The following is a 13,337-nucleotide window of genomic DNA, read 5'->3' as shown; positions in this document are numbered from 1 at the left end:
GCCAATCAGTGCTCAGGAACACAAATGTAGCTCCTGGATTGGCTGTTTTACAAACAGCAGCGATTTTGCTTCTATTTGCAAAATCGATGCCCGGTGGCCCTCATCCCAGGCCCACCGGGCATCGATACCTGAGTGCAATGTCTAGCAGCATTGCACTCAGGTATCTTAGCTATCCAAGCTGCATTTTCTTTTCAACATTTCGGATATGCACTATGAAAACTTCTGCAAATAGTCAAAGCAGACCATAGGTACACGAGGATTCAAGTTATTAGCTCAATTTTCTTAATTGATTTAGTTCAAAACTTTCTATCAGGATTATGCATTGACCTAACCATTCCACTGTAGCTCTGGATGTATCTTCAAGGTCATTTTCAACTGGAACATGAACTTCCACCCCAGTCTGAATGTCTTTAGTCTTCTTCCAAGATTCTCCTGTATTTTATCCCTTCAAGTCTAACCAGCTTCCCTGTCTCTGAACGGAGAAAAGATTCCCCTAAAAATAATGTTGAGTGATTTGCAATGTTAGTTTACTGCCATGCATACCATTTTACACCTGCTACCAGGTACTCTGCTGAATGGAAAATTATCCAAAGTCATGTAAGCTGCTGGTGACGGTTCTCTTCTTTGGCCTCACCGTAAGGTTTGTGTGCATCATGCAGCAGTGCAGTGTGATTACAAGCATGACGGGGCTGCAGGCTGGGATAATCTAAGAGGCTGGAGTGCATAATGCAAACAGTGTGTTGTGTTTGGCTCACCACAGCCTAAAGACACAGTTCACTGTACTAATCCTTCCTAAAGGTCATGCTGCGCATTAGGAAAGAGGATGTGCTCCATGTGCCTTTCTGCATATTTTTAGTGGGTTTGTTTTTGTATGTTTTGTGAATTACCGATGCTGTGAAGGGGAATGAAAAATGTAAAACAAGATGGGATGTTTTCATTCTGGCCGCCGTGGCGTTTCCCTCAGATTTTACAACTTTGGTTTGAATATCTCAGCCAGCTCTCGCTGCTCGTTGTGCTTTTTCTCACTCTTGGATGCCAGCAGCGGCTTCCTCCATGTTCTGGAGAGTTACAGCTGAGCTGAGCGTGAGCTGGAATTGGTTGGGGGTGGAGGGGACGGCGGGATAGAGGGGGGGTTCGGCTAAGCCTCGTCTTCAACCTCTGAAGATTTCTTCACGTTGCCTTGAGCTGTAAAGCCTCTGTTGTGGATGTGGGGCCTGAACTCCAATTCCAGGTGCTTAGCTCTGCTGGCCCTGCACTTTTGAAGTATTTAAGGTCCTTCAAGGAATGTTTTTAACAATTACCAGCTTTTATTAAGTATCCCTAAAGCTTTTATGCCCAGTTAATGGCGTAAACACAATTATTAATCAGCAGGTGTGGTTAAAATCCATACAATTAGCAAGAGTTCAGCGGTCTCGGAGGAAAACCAAAAACGAAGGCTAAAAAGGCATGTCAGACACATCTGCATGCACTGGGGTGCTGATTTGCATGCGATGAATTTTAATTTGATAGCCAATCTAAATTCGAGGCCTGTGGCCCTCAGCCGCATGAAACAAGACATCAAATATGTCCCTGCAGTCACAGAGAGCGCGGAGCTGAGAGTGTCGACCGCCGGCAGACATCCCTGGTCTGCATCCAGCATGCATAAACTGCCCCTTTCTCCCCATGTCCGTCTCTCCCTCCATGAGTGTGTGTGTGTGAAGTGACCAATGCAGTCAGTCAGCTGATGACACCACTGTGAACCTGCCCTCAGCCATATGAAGTGACTTTGAAAGTGTCCCTCTTGGTCTGAGTCAAATATTTGGTCATGTATTTAGCTGCTGCGAGTTTAAGCTCTTCGTTAAATCTGACTTTGACCTGGATTCATTCATGTTTAAAAGGAAAGTAACTAATCGCACTCGTTTATTTAGATACACCTGAGTGGCATGTCGGAGAAAAACACACTGCCTGCAGTTCAAACTTTAATCAGTTTCAAAGGATGATTTGAACTCATTAAAACTTCAACTTGCAGCCATAAATAAGTACAAGTCATAAAAATGTGGAAAAGATTTCCATTCATGACACCATTCAGAATTAAACTTGTGTTCCTTTTGTTAGAAAGAACAAAACTAAAAAGATTTCCTGTTACATTTTGAAACAATACTATGGATGAGAACTTTTTATCAATAATTGATTTCAAAGCACAAAAATTAATTTTATTTTGATCGCTTCTACCAGCTCAACAGTAGACACTTTTTCTAGTGAAACAATCATCTGGGTTGGATATTTGAAGAAATGTCTTGGCAGCTGGTTTATTAATAGAAACGTAAACTATTTTCTAACATGTACCTTATTTGAATTGCAGTTGCGAGTGGCTTAAACTCATTTCAAGTAAGATTATTATTAATATATTACTTTTAAATCATCAATATGGTTTTATGCATCTCTCACACATGCTGTTCTGACAAAGAAATAACTCGCATTCATGGATTTCATTGCTAAGTTAGCTAGACCCCTACAAACTTGAGATAAATTAAGGTTGCAAATGAAAATGACAACAAATCTGAGTGAACATTTCTTTGCAAAACTAGAAGAGACACAGCAAAAGTGAGTTGATTCTACAAAGTACTGACTCAGATAAAGATTGAAAACAAATGAAAGCTACCCTTTTAAGATTATTTGTAAAACATTTTATTTGTACTTTTTTTTCTTTTTTTGAAAAAAAAAAGACTGTCCTTATTCATTATGTTCCATATGTTAATGTAGATTTATATAAATTTGCACAGGAAACATGTTCCTTTAAATACACTTCCTTGTTAGAATTGGCACTGATGGCTCTGCAAGTCCAAATGATATCCCGATTCTCCATCCATGCGTACACGCTTCTTGTTTTAATTTGAAGTGCTGCCTTCCGGTCTTCTTCTTGCAAACAGCTGGACGCAGCTGTGCGCAGCTGTCTGCGCGCCTCCCTTCCATCCAGCCAAGACGCGCGTCTCCCGCTCGGTCACAGCTGCCCAGGGGAGTGAAGACGCGGACTGGAGCGGTGGAGACACTTATGCGTACTTCCCCAACTTCACTTCTTTTGTTTCTGTTTGTCTTTTTACCCCTCACTAATAACAGTCACAATTGCCCTCCAGCGCGGCTCGACGGGTTTTCTGGCGTCCATTGGTCCACTCACGGCCCGGAGGAAGTGGTCCGTGGTCTTCGCGGTGACCGCTGTCGCCATGGTCCTGCTGGCTCTGACCATCGCTGTCCCGCTGCTGCTCCTCCGCTCCCCGGAGACCTCCGCTCACTACTACGAGATGATGGGCACCTGCCGGATGGTTTGTGACCCATACAGCCCCAAACCGGGGGGAGCCACCGCCATGGAGGTGAGCCAGAACGTGAACGGAGTCGCTCCGCTGCCGCCCATGGCGCAAGGGACGCGCGGCGAGCCGGGACGACCCGGGAAGCCCGGACCCAGGGGTCAACCGGGAGAGCCTGGACCCCCCGGACCGAGGGGGCCACCGGGAGAGCGCGGGGACAATAAACTGGCTTTCACCGCTTTAGCCGGAGCAGCGGGGGCCGGTGACACGGGCGAGGGGGACGGAGCGAACTCCACGGTGAGCGGCTACAGGATCGCGTTTTACGTGGGTCTGAAGAACCCGCATGAGGGATATGAGGTGCTGAAATTTGACGACGTGATCACAAACTTGGGAAACCACTACGACCAGAGCACCGGGAAGTTCACCTGTCATGTGTCCGGGATCTATTTCTTCACCTACCATGTGCTGATGCGCGGAGGGGATGGCACCAGCATGTGGGCAGACCTGTGCAAGAACGGACAGGTAGACTCCAACTCAGAGCGCATGCATGGCACTGCGTGGGTCTGATAAATGGACACAGGTTTAGGATAAGGCTTCAAAACGTAGCTTGTTTAGTTGATCAAACAGCCTTATTTCATTCCGGTTCTCTTCTCGAAAAGTTGATCAAAATTTAAAAAGCTGGGTTACATTTTACGCACCAAGTGCGCACCGCTTGGCGCAAACCTCCCGTTTCCCTTTAACTTCACAGTTTACATGAATAAATAAATTCAATCTTCATGTTCTGTTCACTTCTAGTTCTATCTGCTCTCACTTTCATGAAAAGTGCTTAACGCAGCGATCCTCTGGATGAGGTTTTCCTTTCCTCCTTTCATTTACGGCTGCAGATTAACGCATTTCGAGGGCAAAAGTCCCACAATACAAATCCATACGTCGTGGAACAAAAAAACGATTTATACCTGATCATTTAAATAACATTTAAAATAAATATACTCCTATTTAATAACATTTTTTAGTACATGATTATCCAATCATCTCTGGAAATCACTTATTTGTAATTTAAGATGTTTAGAAATCCAACATGGTGGCTATGGGTAACTCCGCCCTCATCCCAGGCCCACCGGGAATCGATAAAGGTTGTCTGGATGCCCATTAAGAGATAATTTATTATTAGTTTATATTTTCTAATACGGTTATGACAGAAGTTTCATACTTTCATACCTATAACAAATGAATCAATTTATATGTATTTTTTAATGTATTATAATTTGTTAATTAAAAGATAAATTCATGTATGATTTTGCAGTGTTCTGTAAATATTGTTTATTTCCTGTGAAACATGAAATAATGATCACTTTTGCTTGATAAACTATCTTCTGTTTGCTTAACCTGCTATTACACGGGTTTAAATCAGTGAACCTGTACCTGATAAAATAATTGAATAATTAATGAATATATTATGTATGACAAATTTTAAGTTTAACATTTGAAACCATGACTTACAACTTTTTTATTTTATTATATTGAGGCCTTTCTGGCAGACTAACATTGCAGATATTCATGATAGGTTCAATTCACATTTTTCTAAGCAGCCCAGTCAAATTTGATTACATCCTGCAGCTTTAATGCTAACTTATTTCCTCTTGAATCAACATTTGGAGGTTTAAAATTAGAATCTAACTATTTTCCGCACCACTGCTGTTTTACTTTGCCTCTCAGGTACATGTGAACTTTTCCACTTGGTCGTTATATCCAATATGTTTCTTACTGTGATTCGGAGTCTCTTTTTATCTTGTTAAACCAGGTCCGGGCCAGCGCCATAGCCCAAGATGCAGACCAGAACTATGACTACGCCAGTAACAGTGCTGTGCTACATTTGGACTCTGGAGATGAGGTGTATGTTAAACTGGATGGCGGAAAAGCACATGGAGGCAACAACAACAAGTACAGCACCTTCTCTGGCTTCATCTTATACCCTGATTAAACCCTCCACAAAAGGCACTTTGGACTGAAATTGTCTCAACTAAAGGTTAATTATGTTTTTTTTTTCTTCTTTCGCACACCTGTTCAAGTTTACAGAGCTATCTGAACCCTATATGTTGTAAAAAAAAACACACACAAAAAAAAAACAATAATAATTGAAAGATTTTTGTATATGATATTTATTTTAACTGGAGTTTAGATAGAGATAGCTATAAAACTGTGACTGATATCTCAGTGGGAGAAAACTCATATTCCAGGTGATTTACGACACACCTTAAAGAACCCGGGAGGAAATGTTCCTAGAGTAACGTCTTATAACCATTTGAGGAAAATCACGGCAGGCCATGAAGATTATTGCCATTTCGCTGGTTGTTTATAAGGCACCTTGTGTAATAACAGCAATATTTAAAAAGAAATATAACTATATTAAGAGGACTGTCGGTGAGGCTCTATTGAGTGACCTGTTCACAACACTGTAACTTAAATTTTGTGGCAAAATTACAGTTTTAATGAGATAATTGACTATGTATGCTGAAATTAACAGTGCTGACTTTTTTTACAGAGTTCAATCAAAGCACCAGAAGAAGTTTCCTTTATTATTTTAATGCATAGTCATATAATTTCCCTGAGGGAAATCAGCACAACATTAAATCATTTGTTTCCTTGTGAAAAGCAATTTTTAATTTAATTAAATTAGCTAGAAAGCTAAGTGCTAATATGCTATTATCTTCAGCAAGTTGAACATTTAGGGACTGATTTTGTATATATGTAGTACTTATATGTAAGTGGATCAGACAATATTATTTAATGAAGGTATAACACAGCTTATCAAAGCTATTCATACCAAATTACTTGCTGTTCCAGTAAAAGTTGTGTTTTTTTTGTGATAGTGACATCAAAACCATTAAAAAACATCCCCAGAACTAATTTGTTTCACTTTTTTATTAGCTATGCTGAATCAGTCTTTGTTTTCCCAATATCGTTCACATTTTAGTTTGTTTTTGATCAGACTAATCTCATTTTGCTCAGTAGAAGGCTTTGCATTAGAGAAAGTTATTTCACAATTTTTGTACTGCGCTATCAGCTAGCTAGTTAGCTGAAGAACTAGCTAACTAGTTAGTAAATGCTTTATTACAAGCATTTATTATTCTTTTAATAAATGGAAGAATATAGACTGAGTGTTTTTTTTATTTATTTATCTTTACTGTTTAGTTTCCTCATACCTTTCAAACATTTTCTGAATCTTTTGTTTATTTAATAATATAAAAGCGTATGTTAATCAAAATGAGAAAATCACTTTAAACTTGAAGTTTTGTTTCATAATGTTAATTGAAAACAAATTCAGGCAAACAGAAAGCTACTGTGACTGAGCAGTGCTAGCATGTTTAACATGGCAGCATATTAGCTAAATCAATGCTATGAATATGTTTTTATAAAATCCCTAAAGTACAACAAATGATTTAGTGTTTTGTTAAAATCCTTCAGCCAAAACGTATTATTTATATCTTCAGCAACAAGCAATTTGATTTCTTTTATTTTCAGTCGAAAGCAAGCAGGTCATTATGTATATAAATAAGTTCAACATTACAGTGACTTTCACATCTTGATGTAGGTAAAGATGCAAAAATTACTGTAACGGTTAACTTCTGTATCATGATGTCAATCATAGCATATTAGAAGAATCCTAACAAGTGCACCATTTTTCCTCTAATACAGTTAGACTTGAGGTCAGCCATTGTTTATTTTTCTGCTAGTCAGAAAGATTATGCAAATCCTACTGAGCCACAGTTTATGATATGTGATTTAGAGATGAAACATGAAGAAATGTAACTGTACGTGACTGAAAATATTTCTTATTTAAGTTTAACAATATGATTCAGTCGACATATCATGTGTGCATGTGTGTTTTGGTATTTCAGTAAATAATGCTGGAGGACATAAATCCCTTTTGGAGGATATTTGTAGAGGAGTTTTTCCTCCATCGCTGATGCTGGAAGGCTGGGAGGACTGAATTTGGTGACAGTCAGCGTAGTTTTTGAGGAATACTAAAACGGCAAAAGCTGTGCACAAGCATGCAGGTACTTTTAAAAACAAAATAAGTCAACCCTCTAAAACCTCTTTACTCTCTTGAAATTTGTAAATGGCACAGGAAAACTTGAAGTCAGCCGAGTTAATATTCTGAATGCCTCAATACGATAGGATGCAGGAAGTTCCAAAAACTCCAAATGGTAACTTGGATTGCTGCAGCATGCCAAACTGTGCTGATTTGTGTAGTGGTCTGTGTTTAAGAAAATAACCAATCACACTTGAAACCTGTTGTCATGTTCTGGTCATGGTTGTTTTGTTCTCATATATACCAATAAATAATTTTAAAAAACATTTCTCTGAGCTAGTCTGTCCATTCTCTGAAAACAGCACTTTCCTTTTCAATCATAGATTCTTTGCTGCTGGAAATTCCTGGAAATATTTCTCTGATAATTTCGGCCTGCTTGCTTCATTACTGTGGACAAACCTTGTGTTTCTGCAGTGTGTCCTTCGGGGCCATCCCTAAACATCTCTGCTCTTCCAGGATATTTTCAGCAGATGAGCCCAGTAGAAAGTCTCCCTTTCAGAGCTTTGAGCTGCAAACCACAAAAGAAGAATTAAATAATGGAATAGGTTATCATTCACAAACTGTTGCATTAAATTACTTGGTTTTAGGCAATTAAAACAAAATGTTCCAACACTAGATGAGCAAAATGTGTCTGAAATTGTCATATAAAGCTTTTATTAAAATTAGATCCAACAACATGGAATTGAAAATGCATTTTATCATATGCTGCTCCACTTCAATTACTGTTTACGTGCTAACTTTGAAGGACGGTCACATGCCCCCTTGACAAGAGATCAGAGAAAATCCTAATGTGACATAAGGTGATGGAATATAAATAAGGTACTTTAAGTGTTGGAAAAATCTGAAGCATTGTGAAATATGAAACTGAGTGAAGGCCGAGCTTTCTGGCTCATGTGTTTGATTCCTGATGAGCTATTTGCAAATAGTGCACCAGCCTGCAATACTCCTGTAAGCCCTCATTAAGTTGATGGCTGTTTTGTGTGCATTTTGGATTTTCCTTTTTAATACCTATCCCCTTGGGTCACGCACAAACCAGCTGTTTACACACCAGCTCTGTCACTTTAAATGGAATTGGTGGGAAGCAAATATTAGTATGTCTGCTTTGATCAACCTCATTTAAGATGTTGGCTTCTCCTCCTGCTCCCCGCGTCCAAACTTGGCCGAGCTCAGAGGATTGTGTTGCAAAGCAGCTACTCAAGGAAAACCACTTTTAGTGTTTTATCTTTTGTTTTGACTGCTCTGAAACTTAAGTCTATAGTTTTTATGTTTCATATGTCATACATAAAATGTAGAGGTTTAACCCTGCACCTCTCCAGAGATTTCTAAAGGTCCAGCGAGTATGGTTTAGAGACATCTTGGGCAAAGTTGGAAATTTTAACCAATTAAGTCCAACCTCGTGTTCTGAGGTGACGCAATTAATATTCCTATCAGAAGCTGTCCCTGTTCCTGTCAAGAGTCAAGCGTTCATGGTTCGAACCATTAGTTTCCCTCATTGGAAAAAGGTGGCTGCAGTATATAACAAAGCCATACTGTCTTTAATGTTCCCTTTTGGTGATGCATTTGGGCGCAGCAGGATCCCTGAATTTATGGAACCCAATGAGAATAAAGTTACAATTTAAAATATTCAAGGCTTTTCTCTAACTGGAATCTTAAAAGTAGTTGGGGGAAATTCAAATCAAAGGATAATCTTGACACGAGACACTTATATTTTCTATTTTTCTATTTCGTACACAGATGTTTCTAGAATGCAGAAGTATTTAAGCCACAAGTTTGAGTCAACTTGTGGAGGGTTTCTGAACATTTTTCCACTCCTTTCCTGACTTCCCAGGATAAACTCTGGTATGCTTTACCAGTCTTTTAAAATAAGAACATATTTCAGTCATGTTCAATAAATTACAATTTCCTGATTACTCTCTTTGGTCTCTTAAAGCAGGTATTCAATACATTTTTAAGAATAGATTTTAATTGGTTTTATGACATAGTCCAATTTTAAATCTCACATTTAAAGGAAACTAGATTGCAATCTGTCTCCATTGACATGGAATATCACTTTATGTTTGTTCACCCACTTTACAGTAACTATTCTGCCTTTATCCCAGTTAACTACAGTAGAAGTTGTGAGCACAGGATTAGTTTCAAACGACAACAGCCAAAATCAAGACCAGAATGAGTAAAACTAGGCAGTATTTTACTGAAAGATGACTAAATAGTCTTCCATTAAGCTTAAACATGGCTGGAGTTTGACATTCTCTGTAGATCATTTGGGAATTGTATTATTACACAGTTGCCAGATTTTATTATCTGTCCCTTTAGGGTGTTCTCTGTTCGGAGAGATTTAGAACTGTGAACCGGAGCGATGATGTCACCAGCGGAGGTCTTCCGCTTAAAGATGGCCCTGTAACGGCTCTCATCGCCCACCGCAGACACATTTAGGATGAAAAGTGGAGTTGCTGACACCAACTGAGACATCAACGGCAGTACGTGTCAGGAAGTGGCTGACTGATGCTCGTGCACTCTCACGCTCACGTTTCTCCAAACACGATAGATGATCGGCAAGCCCGGTCGGGGCGACAGTGAGCGATTGCTGACTGACAAGCGGAGTACTGAAATCCTCTGATGGATGAGATAAGTGGGCCAAGGCTTCACACACACACACACACACGCACGGCTTGTTCAGGGGAATTCAGCCTGACAGGCAGCTGAGCAACAGGCATCATATTGGAGTAATGATAGCATGTGTCTGCGGGCGCTCCAGCTGCTGAAACCAGCCAGCTTTAGAGTGGGTGTGCTGTTGTAGCTGCCATTGTCCCTGATGATCATTGCAATTGATTACACTGATTATAGAGTTTAATCTTACAGATACAAAACACACCAGCTTGCCACCGTAACGACAACTGGTTTGTTTTATTTGATTCCAGCAACTGGCGTGAAATACTGCTGCTGACAAACTCTTTGCACAAGCAGCCAATCATTGAGGCATTTTTAAAACCTCTCATTCTTTCACTCCAACAGTTTCCTCCCCGCCATGATTGATCCGTGTTCTCGCCTTGAGATGCAAATGCCAACACTGCATGAGTGAAATATAAAAAGGGACATCAAAAGAGACCCCCAGAGAGGGGGCATGCTGAGAATTTACACTTTGAATGACACTTTTAAAACCTTCTGCTTATCTTCCTCTTTTGTTGCTGCGTGAGCCTCGCAAACCACGCAGCTGGGGGAGAGCGACGGCCTCACTGGGAAACCAAATAAAGGAGGTTAAACTGAGGAGTCATCGCGTTAAAGATGGCAGTGTGCAGCGAGACAAAGATTTTGAGCACCAGTGAACTACTACCAAATCAACAAGTTATTATCTGGGTTTATTTAGACACAAAAACTGTCAAATATTAACAGACTAACTGCATTTCAGAGTTTATTACCAAGTTTATTGAGTGAGCAGGCAAAGGGAAAAATATCTATTTAATTTTTCTGTTTCCTGTTTTTCTTCTGTACAAATTCATCTGCGGCTGTTATGAACCTCTAGACTCTACAGGTTCTCCTTGCAGCTGGTCATGAAAGGAAGTGCTGATACTTTGGACATTGCAGGCAGACAAAAAGTCCTACCAGAAAATGAAATCAGCATCTCTATAAAGCTAATCAGCAGAGAGAATTAAACAAAACAAGAGATGGAAAACTACAAGGCAGAATACATCTAATTTTAGTGTCATATAATAAATTAACAACCAAAAACATTAGCATGTAAGCCATAAGATAAAACAAAATTTAATCTGTAAGTCAAAATCCTCATACATTTTTAAATGAATTACTGAAAGGCACAAACCTTTTAACAAAATCCCAATTTTCTGCATATTTCTTACTTTTAAACATTCCCTAACAATGAATAAAATGAGAATGAATAAAATATGACTCAGGCCATATTTTATTCATTGTCAGTCATAATAAGTCAACACTGACTGTTTGCGTTTGGGTATGTAATTTGGATCCATAAAAGTACGCTCCCACTAACAAATTAAAGTAGAGCACAACACGATAAATACTTTTTGCTGTTTATCTTATTATGGTTGCATGAGTTGAGTCATTTTCTTGTTTTTGAGATACAAAGAGAGGGAAATAATAATTTCACTAATGAGGGCTATTCCTCAACAGCCTCTACTCTGTCCTTCTTTTCCTCAGATGGTCTCTTTGTAAGATGAGCAGCAGAACAATAAATTGGATAAATTAGCTGCTGTACTGGATAAATATCACCCTGCTTATTCTTTAACCTGAATGAAATAATATTGTGTAAATCTGGATTACCGTATGGTTCAAGTAATTAAAACTGACTTTAAATTGTTGTTAGAAAACGGTCGGAATTTTTAGTGTGTGGTTTTCATTGAGGTCTTTGCCACTTTTGTATTTCGCCACATTTCTTTTCTGTTCATTTGTTTCTATCCCGAAACTTTCTACAATAAAGTCGATTAATGTTCCAGAAGATGAGAGATGATGCATTGTTATATTTCTGCCAACCCAAAGTACTTTGAGCAGGCCAGATACCGAAAGAGATGCGACTCATATGCCGGATAATTGTTTTTGCAAATGCTGACTCATGTTTTCTGTCTGTCTGCACTTTGGAGCTCTACTTTGTGCTTTAATCGGCCAAATGAGGAACAAGGAACACAAGATCAGGGATCTTAAGATATCTTTCACATTAAGTGAAATAAAAAAAATTAATTAAAAAGGATTTTAACTGAAGGATGAGCTTTTCACAAACTTCAATTTTGGTTCAAGCTCAATCTTAAAACGAGATTTTAAAATGTTAATTTGCCTGCCTCATAAACCTCATAAAATAAACTCTAACTTTATCACTAAACTGTATCTGACTCGTGTGTTTTGATGGATAAAGCCAGTCCCAATCGTTGCCATAAAATATTACTACTTTCCTTCTTTCTAGGTATATTTGATTCTAATTCAAGCGAGTAAAACAGTTCATATCCAGGTGACTTGCATGCTGACAGTGAAAAGGCATCACTGTCAGAAACACATCTCTTGTCTTGTTCTCAGAGCCGGCCCATAATGAGAAGCTAAAGATGATAGATTTCTTTCACTCCGTCCTTTCAACCATCATCTCCCCTCTGACAGCCTCCTCCCTCTACCTTCTTCCTTTTACACATTTCTATCGTTATTATTTATATCCTCTCCTATCGCAGCTTGTCATGCCTGGTGATACTTTTAGAGAGCCATTCACCTTCTGCTTGATCCAAAGCTTTTCATATAAAACCTTCAAACTGCAGGAACCTGCAAAACTATTTCAGATGCTTTAACATGTCCACATTTTATCATAATACAACCACAAATCATTAGTGTGTTTTTTGGGGGGGGATTTTATCTGACAAGCCAACATCAAGTTTTGCATCTTTACATTTTTTTCTGTAAAAATAAAAATTTGGATACATCCTTTGGAAGTTATTATTCTCATCATTATTATCATTAAGATGCTAACTTGTTTGGAACTTGTTTTAAAGACCTTGTGGGAAAATCTAGCCACTAAATGGTTTTTCAGTCACATCCACCATCTTGAATTGAGTTTGCAGACCGCTCAAACTAATTCTGATGGCTACAAATGGCCCCTGAGCCACATTTTGGACTCCCCTAGTTTAGATTTAATGAAGCATATTCAGACCTAAAATGAGTTAATAATCTGTTGCGAAACTTAAATTATTCTAATACTTAAGTGTTTAAACAAAACAGTTTGTTTCCATGTGGCTGCAGGGCGAAAACTGTTAAAAATGTTCCTATTTAATAACAAATCAACCTTGAGCAGTGGGGCTTAGAAATGAGCTACAGGAAAAAATGCAAACAGGTACATTTTCAAATACTGAAACTCAAATAGATGGGTGTCCACTGTATTCATATCATACTTTTCAAATTTTTAGTTGTGAAAAATGTGAACATCATATTCTTTTTCTCCCACGTCACAATTATTTCCT

General features: G+C 38.9%; 1 protein-coding gene across 1 annotated transcript; it reads left to right on the top strand.

The window, feature by feature from the left end:
• The first annotated feature begins 3,012 nt into the window (after window positions 1-3,012).
• On the top strand, window positions 3,013-7,544 carry c1ql2 (complement component 1, q subcomponent-like 2). Its single transcript, XM_044110010.1, has 2 exons — window positions 3,013-3,803; window positions 5,083-7,544. Exons 1-2 carry the CDS (start codon window positions 3,201-3,203, stop codon window positions 5,260-5,262), a joined length of 783 nt encoding a protein of 260 aa, XP_043965945.1. The 5' UTR covers window positions 3,013-3,200; the 3' UTR covers window positions 5,263-7,544.
• Window positions 7,545-13,337: the final 5,793 nt, after the last annotated feature.

The sequence above is a fragment of the Gambusia affinis genome, linkage group LG24 (genome assembly GCF_019740435.1).
Source record: "Gambusia affinis linkage group LG24, SWU_Gaff_1.0, whole genome shotgun sequence".
NCBI lineage: Eukaryota > Metazoa > Chordata > Actinopteri > Cyprinodontiformes > Poeciliidae > Gambusia > Gambusia affinis.
The sequence above is the reverse complement of the archived record's forward strand: the minus strand, read 5'-3'. Positions and strand labels throughout refer to the sequence as shown.